The sequence below is a fragment of the Pollachius pollachius genome (genome assembly GCF_949987615.1).
Source record: "Pollachius pollachius genome assembly, chromosome: 12".
Lineage (NCBI taxonomy): Eukaryota > Metazoa > Chordata > Actinopteri > Gadiformes > Gadidae > Pollachius > Pollachius pollachius.
Window position 1 is genome coordinate 12,121,364 of NC_136945.1, and position 25,034 is coordinate 12,146,397.

Here is a 25,034-nt window from a genome sequence, read left to right on the forward strand (position 1 = left end):
GGAGACGGCAACATTGTTTTCAACCGCTCGGTACCGCGCTGTTTTAATTCCCAAGTTTTGAAAAGAAAAGAAAGTATTTGAAGCGAATAAGCGACTCGCTTTTTGATTTGTTTATTTGGTTTTGAACAGATAGTTTTGGATGCATGCATCGGCTTTGAGTTTGTTTGTTACTTTGAAGTCACATACGCTCGCGACACACACACGCAATGCACGCACGCACGCACTACAACCTGCCGATCTTCAATCAAAACAACATCAAGTAAGTGATGGCGCAGCGCGTTGACACGGCCGTCCCGAGGCGCCCATAGGCTTTATGGTTTATATGTTTGAAAGCCGTGACACACTCTTTTACCAATTGGCCTGACATACGACGCCTCGCAGTCATGGACCTATAAAGAAAGTCGTAGTCGTACCATGCGTGTTTAGAAGCGCATTGAAAAGGGGCCCGTCTGAAACAGTATCGTGCAGTGCAGCGTTCCGAACGTTGTCCAATCAAATACACCGGTATATAAAAAAATCCTATAATAACGAAAATACACACCGTTATTCGGTGTGAACCGGTATACCGCCCAGCACTAACACAAGTTGATACCGCAACACCATGGGGGCGGGGCAGGGGGCGTTAAAAATAGTCAGGCACCGTTATGAGGCACCGAAATGTGCGTTCTTATTCGATCTCGTTACTACTGTTTACGTCGGAACCGGTGCCCTACTGGAACAGAGTTTCGGTGCTTAACCCTAGTCAAATACCAGGACCGTCACTGCCACACTTCTCTCCCATCCAGCGGTCCCTGCTTTGTTACAGCAAAACCTCTGGGGAAGACAGTACAGAGTCTGGCCAGAAACCAAACACTGCAATGGGAGACGTTACAACCTTGTTTCCAGTTTTGTCACCGAGATATTCTACTGAAGAGAAACTGATTTGGGCAGGTGGATGAAGCATTCTGCAGGGGATTTTGATAAGTGTATGTCTACCTTCACCGACACTTAACAGTAAAATACTCCTGGCTGATTATGTGTTTGCCGTTAATAGCCAATTAAGCAACATGATTGGTTGAAACACCCCATCCCATTTACCATGATTTCAGCTAGTTGGCCATCTGATTTGGGAAGTCTGATTTGCGGGAATACTTATACAGATGACATATCCATATTGAAGAAAATGTCAGGGTCTGAGTTGTAGACATATAGCCTGACATTGTTGGACAAATTTGACTACATTTGAATTAGTCTAAAACCTCTCAGTTTATTTAGATTCGCAAGAGGGGTATTCAATGGCTGCAGACCAAAATGCCTCTGGACGATATGCACAGCAATGCAACGCGTAATGCTGAGTTAGTATTTTGACCTTGATCCTTTCAGAAGTACGGCAGACACATCTTTCTAATCAACAAAAGCCACTGCAGTAGAATGTTTTTTCTTTCAGAGAAGATATACCTTCCACTTTGTTTATTACAGTCGCGATAGCAGATCCAACCGACCATCCCAAACTGTGGCGAGCGTCTTTGTTGTTTAATGTTGAAATTGCCTTAAAGGTGCTCCTCCCAACCATGTATCAAACCTGCCCCATCTTAGATTAATGCCTGTGATTGACACGACCTGGGCCAGTAAACCTGTTAGAACGGGAAGGGGGCCAGACCATCTGCCAGAGCCAATAAAACAAGGGCTTGCAGATACTAAAGACAGTGTACTTACCTCAGATGTGGGAGATCACATAGAACTAAAAGAGATTTGGCTGCAGTGGAAATGTTACATAGCTCACGCACCGGTCCAATATACTCACTTCCACATTTGCGAGTTGACGTGCCTGTCCATCATGGCAGTCAAAGCACAACGCATGCGGTCCCAGCGCCGGTCAAACGTGTGGGAGCCTCTGCCAAACAGCCGACTTCCAAAAGTACAATACTGGGAACAGAGAAAAACTGGGAGGTCAGAGACCTCTATGACATTTCATTCAGACAACTACATAAGGAAACTATTTGGATTCACATATCTACAGCGGAGAGTGATCAGAACAACACAGAACAAGTTTCCCCTCAGTTGAGAAAGAACGAAATGAAAGCGCTGCGAGCCAAATGGAGCAGGCGTAGTGTGCAGCGGGGGGCCGGGTGTGTGGACTTACAGCCGCCGGTCGAGGGTGGGAACCTGAATAGTGACAGTCCAGTCGGTCGGCGTTCTCCTCGCCAACCTCGTTCTCGCCCTCGTCGCTTGAGGGGCGGGACACGCCGTCCGGGGCACTTGGCGGCTGATGGGGGGAGTCATGGACCACCGCGGGCTCCCCGGGGGGAACCCCGGCTCCATGGCTACTGTTCAGTCTGAAAAGGTTTGTTAGAAGGAATATAATGAGCACCTGAAGTGAGTAGATGCGCATATATATATATATATATATATTTTTTTTTTAATGCACCTTTACCTATCCCTTTCAATGTACACCAGCTGGTTATTATACTCAGTTTGTGTACTATTGATTTACTTGTATTTGTATTGTATTTCTTGCATGGTAGATTAAGTATTAATTAAGTATTTAAGTATTAAGATTAAGTATTTAATGATTTCTGTAATTGTATTTTAAGTCAGTAGGCTTACTTGCCAAATAAAAAAGGAAATGTTGAGTATTCATTTTGATGGCTGTTTTTCAATTATTTAGCATACTAATTATTTTCTCTACCTAACTTGTAATTAAAAATGAAAAACCTTAACAGATTTTTTTTGTACTTTTATAGATATGATTTTGATGAATCACTGGAGCTCCTTAAAACTTGGCGGGTGCCTCTAACGTTTTGCTGGTGCTCCTAACTCCTAAAGTTGGAGGCCCCAGTGCTGCCCAGTAAAACATTGAATCTGGAGCCCTGCGTTCACCATGCACCCGGAGGGGGCCTGAGCCACGTACCGGGGGAGACCAGAGTTGTAGGGGCGGGGCTTGGCAGGAGACTTGATGACGACCTCAGCGACAGCGGGGCCGTTGCCGTGGACCGCCTGGTGGGGTTCGTGGGTGGTGGGGGCGGGGAGGCGCGAGGACGGGTGGGGTTCCCTGAGAGGGGGAGTCTGCTGGGAGTGGGGGTGGTGGAGCTCCCTCTCCCGGTCCCTGGCCCTGTTCTTGTGCTCCGCCAGCAGCGTGTCGAAGCGTTTCCTGCGCCCGGTCACCGCTCTCCGCTGGCTTAAGGAATGTGTCTGGATGGGTTGGGGGGGGGGGGGGGTGTCACACCTGAGGATGCTGATATCATACGCCCCCCCACCCCCATCGCTTCCACTCCAATAGATTTCATTCTATTGAGTTTGTAACTACTTTGGAGCAAAATCTTAGTCTGTGATTGAAGGATGGCTATCATCAGAGCAAAAATGTTGTGTATGTATTGACCCTGAAGTATTATGTAGAACCTCAGTTTTTTAGGTTAATTTACAACTTTAAAGAAGGGCGTAAATTCCAGACAAAATGATCACACTCAACCCTATGTATGCAGGAATTCCCAATCTTTCTAGACGTATAAAAATAATACGACTTTTAAACAGGCCGAAGGAGGTCAATGTAACAGTTCCTTCAATGAAAATGTGAGGATCCTATACAGGGATCTGGGAAGAATGATTTTCCCAGTTGAACAAAAGAAGCATCCCAGTACCTTGCATGTAAGTGACCTTGTGCATGGTTTCCGGGCGGTCATGTCCATAACACCACAATGAATATCTGGATTGAACTCTCGGTCTGAAAGGTTGATGAGAAGAGAAACAAAATAAACATCATTCTATGTCAACAATTCTATTAGAAATTAGTAAAAAGAAAATCATCCAAAATTGTATTGCATTAATTTAATTAAAGCATATTATTTTAGACACTAAATTGTGTTCATACATTTCTGTAAAACTGTTAACTCATTGACAATCATTTAATTAACCTAAAAGGTTTATAATCTGTGCTTCCATGCTCCTAAAATGAAGGCATCTGTAGATCCTCATGGGTTAGGTATCTCAAAATCAAAAAGTCATTGAAGCTTTGTCCTGAGACCATCATTTCAAAAGCACAAATAGAAAAAAAGTCTCTACAGAAATTAACGCTATGCAAACTGTCCCCATACCCTCCTGATCTCAATCCATCTCCCCATATCCCTGCATCACATTTCTGCATTTAAATAAAATGCATAAATATACAGCTCTACGAAAGCAAGAGTTGTCTATGAAGATATCTGTGCAACTACTGACATATGGAGCATTGAGTCTTGTCTAATGCACACTGATAATATTCTGCTTACTCACACTCATCTATTCTGCATGTTAGAAAATGTATCATAAAATTTTACAGCCATTAAAACCCAAGATATTCCATACATAAATGAATGAGGGCATTCATGGAATCGTTCTAATCCAGACACAGATTATTAAATTGAGACATTGTGTATTTTACCTATTTATTCTCATTGCATAGTCTACTGTGGCTATACCGTGTTCTTTTGGTCTTTAAACTTATTTAATGTTTTATCAGACGACGGGAATGGAAGCGCTATCAGTTGTTTGCAGATTAAAAGACAGACACATTGGACCTAATGTACAAACATCTCTACATTGGGTCTTTAAAAAAAAACAAACATTCAGACATGATGCTGATGTGTGTGCGAGCAGAAGACACCGACCTGACAATCTTTTGTAAAGGTGTCGTCTGCTACTGGCATTGCTGCTCTCCTGCTTCTTCTCCGACAGGACAGACGTGTGGCCCTTGCCATTCGGGATCTGCCCGGGGGCCAGCAAGGGGGGCTTTGGTATGGAGGGCGAGCTAAGGCCTGGCTTGAGGGCCGATGACGAGGAGGAGGATGAGGAGGTGACCGTTGCGGTATTGGAGCTCACAGTGGTGCCAGAGGAGGAGGAGGAGGAGGAGGTGGTGGTGGAGGCGGTGGCCATGGCAGAGGGGGCCTGGGGTAGCTTGGCCGATGGGTCGACCTTCAGGTGGATCTTCTCAACCTTGACGGCTGCAGTAAGTCTAGATGAGAAGGAGGGAAAAAAAACAGGAAAGAGCCAGAGAAATGTCAGAGGGATGCGTTAACCAGCAAAAGGCGGATACATATGGGGCATGAGCAGAATCAATGGTCTGAATAATTGGTAAGGTCTTTTAAATATCAACCATCGTTTTCAACCGACACTGGGCTCCGTTTGATGGATTATCTTGTACGTAATCAGTCGGTATTAGAAGAAGAAGTGAAGTATTATCCAGAATGAATAATGCCAATGAGTTAGTAAATGTCACATGCACTTTTAAGCATTAATTTACAGGCCTCACGGTTAATTGACCATTTAGCAGATGCTTTGTGCTAAAGTGACTTCCAGTTCACTACAACACAACAAGGATAAGCTAGGGATTTGGATCTTATTCAAGGATGCCTAGTTTGCCTACATGTAGGCTGCGGACATTGGGGATCAAACTCCAGCCCCAACTTTCAACAATCTTTTGTGGGCGCATGTGAACACATAATGCTCCTGAAGTCAGACTTACATCTTGTCTGGCTGCAGCTCCCTGAATGGTATGAAGGGGGGTTTTCTCTTTTCTCTGGCTGCTTTAAGGAGTTTGAAGTTGGAGGAGGAGTCGCTGGGGCCCACCGCAGAGGGCCGCACCAGGATGGGAGTGGGCTTGCTGACCAAGCTGTGTCTTCTCTCTGCAAGAGAGGGCACGACCAGAGTTGAAGCAGTGGGGACCAGGCCGCTTGGCAGGAACGGGGTGACCTACTCTGGGGCGACAAGCCGGCATTCAGCATGTTGACCCTGCACACCATAGCAAGATTTGAATAATCATTTCACATTAATGAACAAGTGAACCAACAAGTCAACAAGGAGATTCATTTGAAAGGATTCACTTGTTTACATCCGCTCATAAAACAACAATTGGACAAAAGCCCTAATGGCCTCAGGAGCTCCAAGGCTTGTGGTGGAGCCATGCTTCCTCAGATCATCATTATAATGTACACAGTTCACCACGCTGTTACACATTTCTGCATTAAGATATCTAAAAATGACTAGACCTTTATAATTGATTTTGTTGAGTTGTGTACTCACATTAACCAAATTCTTTTCAACAATGTTCAAACCCGCAAAAATCTATACTTTTTTTATACGATAATGGTCCTTGTCATCATGATTTGATATGATGGCTCATGGCAGCCACAAAGCAAATGCAGTGTTTCCCACACATTGTGCAGGTCATTTTGGCATGACCATAATTGATTTCACATCGAGTCACATCAATTTTGATCTGCAATGGTGGTGAAGAAAACCACTCCCATGTTCCCACGCTACTTCATGACGTCATCAAAATACGTTTTTTGTTGTATTTAGATTAAGGGACCTCTAGCGGCAGAAATTACCATCCATTACCTAATTTGTACCATCAACAAATTGGGTAATTTTTTGTAGTTAATCACTTTTAAGCTATTTAAATAAAACGCATTAGGACGCCAACTTTGAAATTCAAACTACTGCAAATATAACTTCCTGCCTAAGGTTCATTTACGTCATGAATAACTCATGTCATAGATATAACCATTTATTGTATGAACTGGTAATACAATTAAGTTTTGCGGTATGGTTCCACTCTTTTCGAATGCTCCCTGCTTTAGGATTTAAAGCATGACAATCAGATGTCAGATACAGAATACCAGCATCATGCAAACATATGACACCGGGAGCACTATACAATCCCCCCGGGCAGGGCCGCAACTGCCTACTTTCTGGGGGGTATGCAGACACATAGCAGAGCTTCTGGACATCTCTGTTGTATTAAAGCTTGGACACCCTTGTGTATTCCCCTCATATTAGCACCATTGTCGTAACTTTGCCCCCTACAATTAGCCAACTCCAACCCCAGACTATCCAGCACCCCTGTCAGTGTATCCGTGAGGCCTTTCCCAGTTGTGTCCTTCACAGCAGTGAACCCCACGAAAGATTGAGCAATGTAGACCTGCTTCTTCTCATCTGTATGAACATACCGTATGATAACTGAGGCCTGCTCTTGCTTTGAAATATCGGGTGTGCAGTCCAATTCCACTGCAAAGTACTTGGAGGCTTTGATCTGGGCTCAAATTTTACCTAAAACACACTCTGATATTGAATCTAAAAAATCGTTTTGAGTGCACCAGGTCAGATATCCAGTGGTTTTTTTAGAGGCAGCCTTTCTAAGATGCTCTGCCAGTGTAACATCATACCGTGCTATGAGCTCAAGGATACCCAGAAAATTTCCATTTCTAGGATTTCCTAACTGTGAATTTTTCCCCCTCAGTGGCAGGTTTCTTTCTGCAAGGAAGAGTATGCAGTCGATCACTCGATTCAACACACTTCTCCAGTGTGCCTTTTCAGTGGCCATGGCTCTCTGCAATTCACTATCAATCGTTCTACCTAGGCGTAAGCGGGATGCCAATTCTTTCCACATCAGATAAGCCTTTATGTGATAACCACTTGTTTCATGGTGCTTCAGTGTTTTGGAAAGACACTGCCAGTTATTATACCCCACCACAAGGCGCGTGTCAGCAACTTTAGCTTCACCAAAAATCTTACATGCAAAACAATAGACTCTGTTTGAACTTTTGGAGTACAGTAACCAATCCCGCTCCACTTTCTCTCCATTTGACAGTACACGAAAAGAGTATGCTTTGGTAAAACACCTTTTACTTTAATCTGATCTTGGATATGGCCCATCAGGACATTTCTGTGGGCCATTCTTAACCATGTACTGCCTCAATGAGTCCCCCATTTCATGTGGTGAAGGCCATTCAGATGGATCTTCTGAGTTGCCCCTTGCCCCAGCCTTAACCTCTGCACCTCTCTGTTCCTGTTCCTCTTCATTGTCATCTGGACCTCTCTGTTCCTCTCCCTCATCTTCACCTCTCTGTTCCTCTCCCGCATCTTCAACTCTCTGCTCAACATTCTCCTCAGTGGTGATTGACTCGCCATGTCTGCCTGCACTAATTTTCCGAAAAGGACACAGCGAAAAGGTTGGTCAGCAGAAACTAAAACCATGGGCATTTAGGTTTTTGTGTCCTCACTAGCTTAATTGTTCCTACCTGATGTCATCACTGGTCTCCTCTATAGCAGATGCCATCACCGACCTCTTGTCTGTCTCCCTCACCCCTTGCCTGTGTTCTTCTCCACTAAGTCATATTGTCAAACAAGCATTATTTAATAGCTTTGAATAAATTATACATCTTGCTAATGCAATTTTTCAATATTTAGAAATGAATCACTTGGTATCAAGTGGCTGTTCCTACACTTCCACCTAATATTAGACCAACCTGTCGCCTTCCCCGGTCTGTCCTGATTCTTTCTCTCTCTTCTTCTCTGCTTTCTCTCCGTCCTCACACCTGAATGATATGAACTTTGTGTTTAGGAGGTTTCAAAAATACAGCAGTCCAAACCACATAAAAAAAAATGATTTTTTAATTTTAGTTGATATAATTATTGTGGATACATACGTTATGAACATGTTGGACCCAAAACCAAAAAAAAAAGTAAAAACTGAGTTTAAAAATTATATTTCAGCAATAACTCAGGACAGGCTGTGGTATATGCTCATTATACCACTGTTAAGGGGCGTTGTTCGGCCCGACGCGGAGCGGAGGGTCGACGACCCCCTTAACTGTGACCCCAGTTATGGCTGTGACCCCCTTAACTTATCCCTTACCTATGTAGGCTAATGGCCGCCACATTCGATTCATCATACTTTTATTATCACGGGAAAATAATATTTTTGTATCAACTTTATAACTCCGGTTTTACTGGGTCTATTTACATAAAAGAACAAAAGCAAAACAAAACAAGCACAAACAAGTTCCTTTATTTTTCTTGTCATGATCTGTTATATTGAAGGCTCAATTCTGATCAGTACACAGTTGCAAGACAACAGTAACCTGTCGTTTTACTAGTAGTAGATTTAGCTAACCTCTTAATACACTGTCATAACTTACCTACTGTCTTTCAACCACTTTGAAAAGCTTTCTTTCATCCCTGCGCACTCTTTCTCCTTCCCAATCTTTCTTTTTCTATTTTGGGTCTAATCAGTGACGTGCCTCTGTTATTGATCATCATATAATTTACACAAACGCTGTTAAATACAGAAAATGCCGACTCAAAATCATTTTACCTCCATCGCTTTGGCGCCCCCTCTGGTGCGGCGCCCCTATGCGCCGCATATAGGGCATACCCACTTTTTGCGCCACTGCCCCCGGGAGTACATCAGGTATCTTAAACCATTGTGTAGGTTACATACAATACAGAGCCGAACCAATGCAGGTGGTAATTGTGGGCAACATTCTGCTCAGCACACTTAACTTCCCAGAGTGTGTGTTTTCAGATGGATCAGTGTACGTGCGCGTTAGCCGTCAGCTGATGACCAGAGTGTTCCGCCCAAATGAGCTACTCCCATACACCACAAGTGATCTAGTGAGCTAAATTATGACAGGGACAGGGGTAGAGGCGAGGACGAGTCTCTCAGACTGATTCAAATACATTTGTCATTGTCATACGCAAGTCTCACATTCTGTTGAAGATAAAAAATAGAAACAAAAGACAATTATAACATATAGGGAAAAGACATCAATGTTGAAACCAAACGGGTCTAGCAGCATAATATCAAATATCAGCCACAGACAATTCTATCTCTGCCCTTTCTATATAGTAGCTACACATCTCCCTTTGAATTCAGACACCACTACATTTCCAAGGTCGGAACATGAGTGGAGTGAGTGAGTGAAGGAGAAGGCAGAGAAAGAGAGAGAGAGAGAGAGAGAGAGATCACAAGACAGACGGAGTGAGGATGACAAAGACGGAATAGCCAACAAGAAGGTCCACATGACCCCTCAGTTGAAGAACACACACAGACACCAATCAAATGATACCAGAAGAGCCATAAAAGAGCCTTTTGTCACGGCATGTATATGAAGATGATCAGAATCTAAGCCCTCCACAGAGAGAACACGTTTGGTTGTGTGAAGAGTAGCACGGTGACACAGGCCTAGTTACAGCACACGCTGAGCTGTCAGGCTACAGCACCGTCTCAGCAGGTGAGCTGCAGACAAGCAGGCAACTGTGATGCTACCGAAATAACGAGGGGCCACACAAGCACACACACTCCTTTCACAAGGGCGATATCAGACCATTAATCCTACCCAAGTCTTTTAGTTTCAACCTCCTCATTTGACATATGCAGCCCTCTGTCTACCCTCTCCTTAGCAGCAGAACCCGCACACAACCTCACACCATGTGGTCACACCAGGACAGGGCCACAATGCACTGGTGTCTTGTGCCCTCCATATAAAATGAATACAAATAGTGAGGAAAAGTCATTAAAAAAAAGGAGGAGCCTCTTCATCCAATTTCAACATGCAGCTTGGTCGGTGCTAAAGGGGAATTCCTAGCTTCAAGCGGCAGAGAGCGAGCGAGATGGACAGTGAACAGAAAAAGCGGCTCCCTAGTAAAGGATACAATACAATACCAGTCTGGCTGGTTAAATATAAACCAGTCTGAAACCTCATTGTGGCGTGTGTGGCGCCTATTTTAGGAAACACCACTCATACATACAGGCTCATAGAGGCTGCACGGAGCGTAAGGGAACCCCCGGTTTCAGCTCATATTCAAACGCTATAAAAAAAAGTTTTGTGCGGAGAGTTCTAGGAAGGTGTGGGGGCGGGGTATCCCCATGGTTATCCCCACGTCAACTTTGTGATACCATTGTGATACTTTGTAGCCTGCGGCCATTGTATACAAGTGTTATAATGAGCAATGTTGTATATGAAATGTGCAACACACCACAGCGTTATACGTCATGGGTCAAGAGAAGCTTAACCCTCTCTCGGACGCAGCCATCAACATCAACCGCTGCACAAACATTGCTCCACACATCCACATGCATCTCGCCGCCAGTGTCCCGAGGAGTATACTAAAAGGCACTTAGAAGTAGCGAAAAGAACTCCTGCATTTTGAGCAGAGCAGAACGTTCTGCTCAAAATAGGATGGTACTCCAGTTTTCTCTTAATTAAGGTCTTATCTTATGAACGAAGACAAAATGTTGACGTAATAAGGCATATTCCCAATTCAAAACAAAACGGTTTTGTGTTTAGCCCCCACTTTAAATTCCCTTGTGGCACTCAGGATGTGGAATGTGTGGGGTGTATGTGTGTAGGAATAACCACTGTGTCCCATTACTGGCAAATAATGTAAAAGTACATTCTTTTCAATAAGGGGACTGCCAAGAGTGGTTTATTCCGCTTATACCACAGTGACGATGATTAGATGATTAGATATTACAGGTAGTTCAAAGTTATTGGTTTATTATCGACTTTATTAGCGGAAATAATGATATTATTCTACAGTGCTTTGAGCATTGTATTTTAGGTCTTCAAGGGGAAAAGAACCAATGTTAATGTCAGATTTGTAGGGTAAAGATGTCGAACTGTTAAAAGAGGTGAAAATAAAAATGAAAATAAATGTTTTTGACCAATCAGAATAAAGTATTCATCAACACTGTAGTGCAAAGAGCGACTGCTGCTATCGTTAGATTCTCATGTAGATCGCAGAGAGAGGAAGCAGCAGAGCTTGCAGACGGCCCGCCCCTGCTGGGAGCATCCACGGGAGATAAGCAAAAAAATAGAAACACCCAAGAGTAGACAGATGGGCATGGATGAACACGCTGCAATCATATGAGGACCACCTCCACGGCAACCGCATCAGTGGCTGCACAACGCGTTAGCCCAGTGGGAGGTCCTCCCGAAGTGACAGAGAGAGAAGTAGGGGGGGGGCTTTCAAACGTACGCGTGTGTGTGTGTGTGTGTGTGTGTGTGTGTGTGTGTGTGTGTGTGTGTGTGTGTGTGTGTGTGTGTGTGTGTGTGTGTGTGTGTGTGTGTGTGTGTGTGTGTGTGTGTGTGTGTGTGTGTGTTGCAAAGCTACCTAGTATAGTGCAGCTAGCGAAATGTAGGCCGGTAAAATGTTTTTTTTAGCACTTGCGAGATTCATCCCAACTAAAATATTTAGAAGACATTTTCTTTCTCGCTAATGAGCATAGTAATTTTTATAATCACATCCCTGCCATATGTCAGCATCATACCATACAAAAGAGGGGCGTGCTAAGGTGGCAAATTGCATGAGAAATTATTTGATGACTTATTTTTGGCTCACTGTTCACAGGCTAAATCACATGTATGATAACACAAGGGCCCTGGGTCTTGTCCAGGTATGCCTCCATCGTATCATTTATCTTGACTGCTGGGTGACAGGCTCACCGGGAGGCATGTGATGGTATAGCCCCCCCTCATGGTTGACCTTGAGAACTGTCCGTTTGGTCATTTTTCATTATAAAACAACTTCAGTGCAAGTGAAGATAAATCAGACACTGCATAATAACTCACAGGGCAAGAAAAGACCATCACATATACAGGATCAGCCTCCAGCCTGTTCACGATTCTCAGCATCCAATACCACAGGAAGCTGTTCACTTATCTGAATACTTCCTCTACGGCTAAAAAGTATTCAGTTCAGTTTCAGTATTGTAGAAAACGAAGCACAGTAAGACTGCTCACCTGGCACCAAATTATGGTTTTAGGGATAACCCTAGGAGAGCAGAGTCAACCATGCTAGACTCGAAGAACCATTGCTGTAAGAACCATCTTCCATCCCCATGTGTACAAACCTCCCCGATATTGGAAATAGTTCCTCCTTAAAACAGGTGGTAGTGCAAGCTGAATGATATAACGTCTTAATGAAGTGGAACAGCAAGCTAAACTAACCCAATCTACCACATTAAACATTCAATTAATATTCAAGTACAAGGCCGGTGTAATGATATTATTTCTTATCACTGCCCTGCCCAATGAAACGATTATAAACTGTTGAAAAGACGCTGTTGAAGAGACAGGGGACGAATAAGAAACCCTGCTCACACAGCAGCTTCTTTAAAAAGGTGGCATTTTCGTCACTTAAAAAAACTGTTGAAGAGACAAATGTGATCGGCTAAATTAGATACATGGATGGATACGGCAATGGTCCTCTGCGCTGAGACCCTGGTTTAAATGTGCTTTTGGACGACAATCGATGTTCACGCCACCAAAACTCAACAAATGGTACACATTGTGTGCTTTGAAATGTCTGTCACTAGCAAAAATATTTGCCAGGTTTCCCCTTAAAGTTATATTGACCATTGCTTTTACGCTGTACGTGAATTCCCCAATAGTAAAAAGCCAGGGTATTGCTAAGGTGAATATTAGGATTTGTTTTTTACGCACTTTTCTATTTGTTGTAGAGTGCTTTTCCGTGGCATACTGGTGAAAAAAAACCAGTTTAACTGGCCCCGCAGGATGGGAAGTTAAAACACCCACATGCCTATACACAAACACAACCTGCCATCCTAATCTGACTTTGGAATTGGATAATGCATGAACAGAAGACAAGCATGCAAACAGAGGCCATATACACACATCTTTGAGAACACATGACACCAACCCTTTACTTAAGAATTGTAAGCATGATACAACAAAGGCTGGAGGTGAGAATTTTATCATCTCAGGTTGCCTTGATGAGAAGAATAGGCCGACTGGGTTAGCGGCAGGCTTAAAGGACATGGAGTTGTTACCCGGGAGTATGTGCAAACTACCTCCGCTGGTGCCCTGAAGCCCAAAGCAGGTTTCTTGCAGGGATCCCAGAGGTGCCAGGAACCATGCTGTAACTTCCCCCTCTGCTGATCATCCGTCTTACGTTCCCATACAACAGCCCTGGCCTAGCGCAGAATGGCTTAACCCAGAACTTGCTTTAAAACCCATCACCATTCAAACCACTCTCAGCATCAAATCGCAGGGAGGGATGGTGTTTGCGTTAACGGCAGAGAGGTTGAAGAGGCATCTGTGACCACCAAATAGATGACTATTCACAGATTCGATGCGAAGAGCCTTCTATTATAGTGAGCCTCCCAGTTAAGGATTTAATTCATTGTAGAGAGCTGAAATAAAGGATCACTTCATTTAAGTTCCATGGGGTTCCGAATGGGTAGTTATACCCATAATGCCTTGCTTCCTAGCATGATATCATGATGTACTTTCTATTTTAGAATGACTGGCCTTTCAAATTAACTTTTTATTTTGGTTTCCTTGAAGTCGATGGTATGGCAATAGTGATTCTTGGGGACATCCCTAGAAGGTAATTCATACTGCATGTGTATACAGATATCCTTTCAATCGTTTTCTATTTGAGCCAGCAAATTGATGAAAAGAGATTGTTGTTACGGGCTGTTAAATGGGCCATTCACTATGCCCTCCACTATGAAACGACTTTAGAGTAAGAGAGGGAGAGCCGGAGACTTACCATAATGTGCTTGGAAGGCCTGCGGCTTGACTACCTGACTGCAGTGGTTGCACATGACCAGGTAGAAGTCGTCCTGCGCGGGACACTGGCCAAATATGGGCATGTCTGTAGAAGTAGCAGAGATGGCAGAAGTCAGGATGAGGTAAATAAACTAGTGCAGCAACCAAGATATTATCTTACTTTTATGTAATAAGTTAAGATGCATTTTGGATAATTTTATAATTTTTTATATTTTGCATGGCATACCAATATTCAATGCCTGTTTATGAAAAAAAACTGCTTTGCAAAGTACATAGTAAAATACAATTGGGTACAGTATCCAATATTAAATTATATATATATATATATATATATATATATATATATATATATATATATATATACGTAAATGATGTTCTGCTTAGAACTCTTATATGCAGTTTGATTCCTGGTTTGAACAGTTAAAATCATCAAGCCCTATGAGCTATGGGTACCAAAAAAGAGAATAAAGAAAAGGGAAATGCTCATGTACCTTTGCACAAAAGTAATTGAACTAGTCTACAGAAACGTCCAGACATACACATAGACAGGATGCAGTTCTAAATGTAGCACAGTCATCAAGAATGTAGGTGTATTTAATGCCAACTTAGACAGAATTTTCTAACAAAGTGCAAAATCCACACTTGGATGCTATTCTGAGAAAGAACAGGTTTAGATTAGTTGTTGTGGAAAAAAGATACAGTTACACACTGCATAAATGGCCCATTCCTGACCCCATCGAAACTATACATGAATAATGAACTCAGCAGGCCCCACTACGGCAAATTAAATCAGTCCAAACAGGGTGCAGATAGATCATCTGTCTGAAATTCCTTTCTAAACAGCATAAATCTCATCGCAGTCCAGAGAACTGGGAACCGCCAAATTAGGGAGGCTAATTGAGATATCGCCTGGGGCATGGCAAGAGACGCGTGGAGGGCAGAATTGGAGTTGATCTCCAGTGCACACTCCATCGAGACCGTCAAGGGTCCTCTAGTCTCAGCCTTGCTACTGGTGGAGTCTACAAGTGATGAGGGCCATTATGAAGCCACTTGAAGAAGGGCCTACCTGGCCGGTTTCCTCAGCCTGGAGGCCATTTGCCGTCTGATGTGGATGAATCAACAAGCCACTACTTAGCTAAGATTGCACATCAGTTGTCAAGAGTCTACTTCAACTGTCATGCAGTAAAAAGCCTTATTTTCACAGCTTTTGGGGATTGCCATGGGGAACGGCGACAGCAGTCTTGTTATGGAGAGGATTGTGAACAATATAGAATTTAGGTGGTAAATTGCTTTGCCAACATGCATCGCTGAGTGCTTTGCTTCGCTGCAAAAGAGACGAAGTATGCAAAGATACCTATCATTGCTCATAAACAGTGCCAAATTAAACAGTGCAGATGCCAAACTCGAGTTCGGAAGAACCTGAGTGTGTTTTATCTGTATCAACAATGCAGTGCCCAGTACAGACTAGCCACTCCTGTCTTATTTCCGGATAGTTATTGCAATATTCGTTATTTGTATGCTCAGTTTCAATAAGCTGCTCCCAGCAGGAATACATTAGAGTCCGAACAAGCAAATGCCTTTTTCTAGTGGCAGGATCAAACAGAACCCACTCTGAATCAGACGGTGTTCTCCATGGAGTGTTCCACTTGCTCGTCTGAAAAAAAAGAGAAGCTGCCTGGCTGGGTTGCTGTGCTACTCTGCATGCAGTTCACTGGCACCGACTGTACCGCCGAAATGGCCCGACTTGAAAAGTGGTAGAGCGCCATTGTGTCAGCCTCATTCTGCCTCTCCTTTTTTTTCAGTTCCCGTACGCAAGGACAAGACGAAGATAAAATGGGTGAAAGCGAAAGTCAGCAACTGAGGCGAGGAACGCGGTGAACATGATCGCAGTGAGAGACCGGCGCGAACGAGAGGCGAACAAGATAGAGGAATGCTTAAAAAGAGGTGAAGGTGGAAAAAGAAAAAGCTGTGTCCAGACATACGCCCAGGCTTGAGTGAGACAAAGAGAACAGAGGAGCCATGAAACGGAAGGAGTGGGGAGGGGGACAGGCGTGTGTGAGCACTACACCAAATGAGGGAATGAGAGTCCAGTTAATTTCAGCGCCCTCTTCCATGGCAGTGATGAATGATCTAGGTGGAGGAGCAGTATCAGCTCAGGCTGGCTTTAAGCACCGCCGAGCCATCGACACACACACACACACACACACACACACACACGCAGACACTTGCACAGACAGACACACAGCAATGCAGAGCCTGACCTGCAGCTGACATCCAATGCTACATTTCCCAGTTATCCCGACTTTCACTCCCTCCCACATAAAAAGAAACTGAAATGGGATCCTCTGGGATAATGTTCATCATGCACGTCAATATGATAATCTCCAGGGCGTGATGTGCGTGTGTGTGTCATGCTTGTGTGTTAAAACGCCATCACACCATGGGAGAAACGTGGTGGTGAGTCACGGAAGAGAGGTGTAGTCATTCACTTGTAACCCCCCCCCTCTCATTCACACAGAATGGAGGCCTAATATGTATCTCATGAGGGGAGCCATGGAGTTGGTAACATGACGAAACTGGATGACAACGGTCATACTGAGCAGGGAGAAGGGCATGGCCTTTTCTGAATTGTTCAATAATTTCTACCAGACTGGGTTCCCTTCAATTAGAATGTAAGTAACCATGCCCTGCTCCCCAAGCATTCTCCCCGACCTCGCAGGCCCATGATCCTGTCTATTACTAAACAGCATAACCTAAGCACACTGACAATATCTATTTAGGTCAGCCTCCCCCAGAGCATCCAAACTGCTTTAGACTGTAATTCATTCATTTTTTATTAATTAATTTGCAGCCATTATATACAATAAGGCGCTTTCCAAATGTTATCGTCTTCTCCAAAACGATCGCAAATTATATGTATAATAAGTCATTACACTAGTCAATAATGTATGATGTAAAATAATGTTATCCCCTGCTAAGGCCAATGAATTGCTAACTTAATTATGCCATTGCCTCAGAAGGTACAGACCACATAGTGAGACAATGTTAATTGACTATTTTACATGTTGAACCAAGGCCCTTACAAATACACCACTAATTATCTCCATCCATCCTGGATGGGTTGAGTATACGGCTGCCAAGTACTCAAGTGTAGGAACTTAACGGAAAACCATACAGGGAAAACATTCTTGGAGAGACAAAAGCCTTATTGTGTTTATCTAATGGTATACAATTGACCTTTATTGATGCTGTATTACCGCAAAGCTCTAGTGCAAATAGTATGTTTAGCTCAAGTTCTCAAATTGACCAGAAACAATTCCCATCAGACAGAACGACCATCAACGATTGTTTTGCAGCCAATTTATACTTTGAAAGAAAACATCAGGATAAATAGACTGCAGGGCCAAGTGTGGCGAACTTCCACCTCAACTTCTCTGGTAGATCTCATCCGGATAGAAGCTGCAAATTGCATAGCTGCAGAAATAGATAACGATTCTTTTATGAATTTTGAGTTTCAACAGCCTTAAACAGGACCACCGAAGTCTGCTTACAGGTTTGTAGTAATTGCTAATGGGCCCAACTGAAGCTGTGTGATGTGAATGCAAAGAACTGCAAACAATGTGTGCATTTGCATACAGTTAACAACTTCAACTTCAAGCCCACCCCATTCCATTTGCCACAAACTAACCCACAGACTTACCCATTTTCATACAATTGAGTTATCATTTGTGTGTTGTAGCGAGGCCGTCAAGTGGATACGACTAGGATGTTGAGTAAAATAAATAAATAATAAATGACTAGAAGAGATGTTGCGTCCTGACTCATGTCATATTGAGAGCCTTAAGTTGCTGCAGGTCTGGCTATGTGCATCATGATGCATACCTACAAAAGGTACACAACAGAGACTGTAAAGAACAAACTGACCGTTGACTTATGACTGCAACTTTTATGATGAACTACGTTTTTAAAGCCTTGTATGTTCAGTTGTTGACCAGAACATTATTTATTGGCCCAGACAACATTTTTTAACTAACTGAATACGATTTTATCTACAAACACAACTTGACAGAATCGCCAGAAACACATTATGCTATACACTAGACTACTGGTATCAAACATCTAATAAATAAACATGACATAAGTGTGTTCTAGCCTGTGAATGCTTTTGTAATCAAATGCTTTTAACTTAATGAATATTCTATCTGTAGTCTTTGCTGTCTCTAGTCTGCGACTATTAAATGATGTCGTCTTAAGATGCTTTAAACATGACTTTATATATTACCCCTAATGCTTTAATGTGCACGATGAATTAAAATGATGTGTATGTTGAAAAGGTAGATATGGCATCAAGCCTCTGGTATACAATGGCGATTTATTTTGCAAGGTTTCAACATGCACGCAAGGGCTCTTTACACTTGCCCTGCCATCCTCGTCGTTATTCCAGTGGTTGAGATTACGTGAGTGGTGACAATAACAAAATCAACAGTCATTTCAGTGAGTATGGTGTCATGCGCAAATATGTGCCGGTGGATTTAAAATAAGTTGAAGAACAATGTGCAAGGGATAAAGCCCAGATCAACATGGGCAAGAAGGACACGGGCAAGAAGACATCGCGACAATCCACCTAGCTATCTACTCACGGGACAATAGGGAGAGAACCTTAGAGGGATGTATTTGAGCAAGATATGTGCTACTGGAGTGAGAACCCCCAGGTGTCCCGTGAACCCCCAGGTGTCCCGTAAACCCCCAGGTGTCCCGTAAACCCCCAGGTGTCCCGTAAACCCCCAGGTGTCCCGTAAACCCCCAGGTGTCCCGTGAACCCCTATGCATCCCGTGAACATGTGATACCCTAGCCTGGCTATTGCCAGACCAAGCTCAATCGTGGATTGCACCATGGTATGGGGAGGCTGCTGTCATTTTCTTCAGCACAAGAGGCGTGATCAACGGGCCTAGTTCAACTGACTCTGTACGCGATTGGCTGCTTGCCGTCACTTCCCTGTCGTCATTGTGTTAAACCAGCCAATAGCGCAGCAGGGAGAAATGCCAGCTTGGCGATTGGCTCCCGCAGAAGCGTATCGGAAGCAGAAAGAAATGTAATGGTCCTCTCCAGACCCTGCTGCAGTGCGAATTCAAATCGCCGGCAAAACGGGCTGGGGGGAGCCAGTCTAGTGATACCGTAGAACAGAATTTGATGGATCAATGTTTAAAACATTATTGGGTTGGGTTTTGACACTGGTAACACTGCCTTTGTTAGAACATATGAAATAAAAATGAAGCCAGTGTGAAACAGTGTCCGTATTCATAATATTCATAAGCATGGACCTGAGGTTATCAATAATATTGATAACCATGCTCTGACAAAAAAAAATACAATGCTCTGACACTTTCAACCAACAAATGTATTATCAACTTTAATGAATGAGCCCATAGAAGAGTTCTTGTCCACATGCTTTGCTCAGAAGTGCTTGTAGAAATAGTATATGACCTGTTGGTGCATGTGCTTTGCAGTTGAGAGGTACTTGTTTAAGTTTGCCAGCGATTTGTCTTCATGCTAGAAGGGGGCTCTGCCACACCAACAGTTTAATGGAACTCTATTTTTAAGATACACGTTACTAAATATATGTGTAGAAAGCATAAGAGGACAGGAATAGACAAACTATTTGTAAGTAGCCTAGCAGCTTTGTGCTTAACCATTTCATACTATAAAAATCAAATATTGTAGCTGGAGACATGAAGAAAATTGAATTTTGCCATTTTATAAGATAATATTATTGCATCATTGATTAAAATAAAATGTACCCTTGTGCAGTTTCCTTTATCACCAAAAGCATTTAAGGCTTTTTCAATCAAACTTGGCTAATGGTAATAACGTGCATTTCTGTACCGCATAATTTTCTTTTGAGTTCTACAACACAGCAGAACTCCAAGAATCCCAATTGGCCTATTAATCACGAGGTTTCTAAATATTAAACAATGAAATAGTAATATGACAGTATGTCAGTCTTAAGTACACCTGGGCTATACTACTATATGACCAACACTAGATGGATCAAGTTGTGGATGACCCACATATGAAGTTATTTGAACCTATAAATCTTCACGTCTACAAAAGACAGGCTTGCATAGTCCTATTCGTTACTTTTTGTTCTGTGGTACGGTCGATGTAAGCGGATCTTAAATGATATACGCGCATTTGAAATGTAACAATCTTTTTTGTGTGTGTGTGCAAAGCCTCAGAATCAAAACACACCTATGGCCAAAAACAAACGCTTACCTTCTCTGCACAAGCGCATGGCTTCTCGGTTCCTCCCGAAGTCTTTTAAACTTTCCTCCGAATCTGCACCTGAATCAAGTCAATCCGATGCACACAAATAAATAGTTGCACTTGCTTGCTTGCTCATGCTGTTGCTACCAGTAGCGTTTCTTCATATTCCCCAAACTGCATGCAATCGGCCAAAAACACTGGCAGCCGTCATGTTAATATTTCGCCGATACGCCCATTCTGGACGGCCCGCGACTTACCGTCGTTGACGTGAAGTTTGGAAGCATCGACCCAGTTGCTCCAAGGCTGTCCGAACATTATTTCTGGACTAGGCAGGGATCTCCGCTCCGCAACAGTCGCCATTGCTGTGGAGCTTTCTCCCCGCTGGATATGCTGCTGCTGTTGCTGCTTCAGCTGCCTGGCCACTCTGCGCTGTTCGCCCCTGACGTCATCATCGGCCCTTTCCGACATTCTTTCCGCTACAATGTAACAAACCAGGAGTCATCTTAACGTACATCGTCGCTCGTGAGAGAATTCTATAGCCCGCTGATGGACACCAGCGAAAGTGGCTTTGTGCATACATCTTCTAATTCCGGTTAGGCAGCGTGTTGTTTTGGTCCCTTTCGCGTAGTACTTATGCTCGCTGAGCCCCTGTGGTTCGAACTCGGTTGTTTCCGTGTACATCTATACATCTTAAGGCAGACATGTATTGACGTAAAAGTTGTCCGGCGGGCAATTCAACTTCTCACTTCTCTGAGTTTAAATTAGGAAAGCTCTAAAAAACATGTTCAATTGAATAGGCTGCTACGGTCTTTCAATGAACAGCACATTGCCCGAGATATTAGTCGTTACTCGGTAGATGGCCCGTCTATTATGGCACGACGCCTAGGGGACAGCCTGATTATTGGGGCCCTCAACCCGGTGGACCCCCTAACATGCACAGAAAATACACGAAATAAAAATAATTATAATAACGTAAAAATTCCAACCTCGCTCAGAAATACAAAAGTATCTATATACGTTTCTCTTTTATCAGCATTTCTCTTAAGCCTCCCATTTTTTTCAATGTGACATGGACATGAATTAACTGTTTAACATGATGGTGCTGGGTCAGTAGAACAGGAGAGGTACGAAGGGGGGCATACATTTACGTTTAAGCCCTTCAATTTATTTAATACCTGAAAATGCCCTACCTGCATTCTAGAGACTGCATGAAATGGCTGAATGGAAGTTATTGCTAATAATTAAAAAATATTATGCAATTATATATTATCTAATTTAATTGTATTCTTGCTTAAAAGGTGAAGTGTGTAGAATTGAGTGAAATCTTTCAGAACGGGCTTAGCAGAATGGTAGCATAATATTAAACCCGCATTTTCCAAGTGTATAATTCCATGAAAATAAGAATCGTTATCCTGGAAAGGCACCTTTACATATTGATATTAACGTCTCCTCTTACAATGCCCGCCATGTTGCACGGCCATGTTTCTACAGTAGCCAAGGATTGACGGCTCTGCAACCTCACCACTAAATCCAACACAATGCACTTTTACAGATACAGTACTGCCATTTTCTTTTGTTGCATACATGGATAATGTTTGCATCATATATATCAAACAATAAGCAATACGATAGTTCTCTGTATTGCCTTGACCTTACCAGTTACATTCGGTTTTTTAATTACATTTTGAATAATTTGAGAATATTGCTGCAGTAATATTTTGTTTGATTAACAGGTCTACTTTTATAGATAGTTTTGCTCGCCTTATCCTTTTCATTCAATATTTCTTCCAAGCTGAGGTCCATTTATTGACACATTTAATACAGCTTTTGTAACATCACAGTTAAATCCTTGTTGTCCCAGCTCCAAATGGTATAGTATGTAAAGTAATAATAGGCCTAGTAGTCCCAATTTCCACCACTAGAGGGAGCTATATGGTTGGCGATTTAGCTGGGAATTGATGAAGTACAATTATTTCAGTGAGGGGGGGGGCATCAAGATATCACCTAGGGCCAAAAAGACCTATGGCCATACTCTGATATAATAGAGAATCATGTTTAAAGCGTCTTGATTTAGTAGTTTGAGACTTGTATGCCCCTCAAATGGTATTCGAAGAAATTATCAGTCATCACATAGCAAGTGAAAATGTGACGTTGAAGATCCAATATCGACGACTGAGTAGCTGCTTTCAGTCGTGGGATCTCCTCCGATTACTAGACTAGGCACGACTTTCAGTTTCTAGATGAGCGGAATTCTGTGTAAGGTTTCTCTTCCGGGAAATAAATACATAAATTAAAACAATTAAAGAGACAGTGCCCTCTGGTACCTTGCCAAAGCACTGCAGAGTAGTAATGTGGGAGATATTGTCAGAATTATGCAAAACTAATGACGATCAGGTTTCATGCTGACATTACACAGAAACTACCCTGAAATCATTAATTGTGGATACAAACATTAGTTGTAATTTTTTAAAGATGAATACAACTTATTGTCTATGAGAATATAATAATAATCCAAATAATTATATTATCACCAGTATATTTATCCCGTTGTAGCATAGGGGACTGTCGTCATGGGAACACACACATTGCATCTTAGATCGGCTAGGGAACTGGCCTATTCTCTATGGACAAGAAAATTAATCAGCACCCTTGTGGTGGTTCTAAATCTTCAACGATAAAAGTGTTTAATTATTATTTATTTTTCTGTATTGACAGGTAGTTCTCCATATGGGCAGGATTAGCCCCTTATGCGCCCCCTGCGCTGTCTGAACCATTTAACAAACGGCGCTACAGTCACAATATTGATTATAGTGCTGGACCCACAGCCCAAACGCAATATCGCCATATAGATTCACTGTAAATTATTCAATAATCAGTTAAATCACCACGTAGGATTAAAACGTTGTTGTGTGTGGCCTCTCTTCTATAATTTGCTGTGCCCTGTAATGAACTCAAATATTTTTTGATTTAATATTTATGATTTCAAAGGTCTTCATACATGTCAGATGCAGACTCTCACATGTTTAGCCTTCCTCAATCCCTCTGTGGATTAATGTGATAACCTCTGAGAGGTGAGACATTGTACCTAGAAGACCTTGTGTTACCTAACCATCACTTAGTGGCCGCACTGGGCTTCCAGAGCAGGTCTCTTATTTCTTTAAGCTTGTGACAGCATCAAAACTATACTTAAAACCACAGCATTGCTTTTCAGCTCTTCATTGTTTGGGAGTGATGCTAATTGTCTCCATTCAGTTGAACAGTCAACTCAGTGGTAGCTTGTTTACTGCAGCTAACTGATAAATGGCTTGATCGCCCCCACTATGATACACCTTGTTGTACCTCACCATGTATCACCTCTGCCTGTCACTTTTGGGCTGTGTGGTGTGCATGAGTTGACCTTCCTTGCCGTCTCAGGCTGACACCTATTGTCCTTGACTGTAGCCTAAGAACATTGAAAACACTTATATGAAGAGCAAAGACACAACACTAGTGTGCAGAGCCCCCTCGAGAAAAGGGTAAAAAAAATACAACATCATTTGTCATCCATCACATTTCACTACACTGGGATTAAAGCATGCCAGAGGTGGTTTTCAAAACACATTCCAAGGAAGCGGGTCCAGGTTAACACATGCATGTGCTCCACAACATGAAAACAATGCTCTGATAAATTCAACAGAAATTTCGAGAGAAAGTAAAAGTATGAACACTTTTACTCACTTCCCCATCACCACATAAACACCAGTAAGCATATTCAAGACATGATGTGAAGGGAATATTGTATCTTATGTAACGGATGGAACTGCACTATATTATAGTTGAAGGCATGAGTAACTCAGAGCATGTGTTGATACTCAGATTCCATCATTGATTTTAAATCTCTGCATCTTCAGGCCACAATGTTAAAACATCCATGTGTCTGGTTGTTGTGTCAAAAGACTTCTAAAATCTTTTTTTCAACATTGTGTTTTTCATAGCATCCATATCCTTCAGACTCAATCTATTTTTCCATTAAGCTGACACTATCAACTGAGGTCAAAACATACAAAGAAATATTATATAGTAACAAAAGTATAATATATTACAATATTACTTAATTTACCTATATATTTTGCTAATTGTAGGATTACAACATTTCATATAAGGTTCACAGTTTCATATAGTTGGCTTTGGTTGAAAATAAATGCTTACCGTGTCAAACGTGAAAAAGTTTCTCCGTCTTAATTGAACTAGTGGATCGTCATTAGTTTTGGTGATTGTTGCCTTCCACAAGGACTGAAAAGGAAATAGTGAATATTTGAATTTTTTTTAAGATTAATTGTTTATTACCTTCTTTTGACTAGTTGACGGGAACTTATTATTGGTTAGGGAATTATAAAAGCGCCTGGCAGGAAGATAACAATGTAGAACTTCTGTATCTTGATGAGCTGCTTCTCTGC

The 25,034-nt window shown here is 42.5% G+C and overlaps 1 protein-coding gene across 2 annotated transcripts in view; it reads right to left on the reverse strand.

The window, feature by feature from the left end:
- The window catches only part of atxn7 (ataxin 7), a 28,837-nt gene that overhangs the window by 2,318 nt on the left and 1,485 nt on the right, over positions 1-25,034 (reverse strand). Inside the window, exons 3-12 of one of the 2 annotated variants that reach the window (XM_079747837.1) lie at positions 24,787-24,870; positions 20,856-21,074; positions 20,608-20,676; positions 14,314-14,418; positions 5,477-5,636; positions 4,623-4,966; positions 3,618-3,700; positions 2,891-3,171; positions 2,123-2,315; positions 1,784-1,905 (exon numbers count right to left, since the gene is read on the reverse strand). In XM_079747837.1, the coding sequence (XP_079603963.1) occupies positions 1,784-1,905; positions 2,123-2,315; positions 2,891-3,171; positions 3,618-3,700; positions 4,623-4,966; positions 5,477-5,636; positions 14,314-14,418; positions 20,608-20,676; positions 20,856-21,066 (1,568 nt within the window). In that variant the 5' untranslated portion in view covers positions 21,067-21,074; positions 24,787-24,870. Of the gene's footprint in view, positions 1-1,783; positions 1,906-2,122; positions 2,316-2,890; positions 3,172-3,617; positions 3,701-4,622; positions 4,967-5,476; positions 5,637-14,313; positions 14,419-20,607; positions 20,677-20,855; positions 21,075-23,942; positions 24,023-24,786; positions 24,871-25,034 lie in introns of those variants that run through there. The other variant, XM_079747838.1, reaches the window with a different exon arrangement.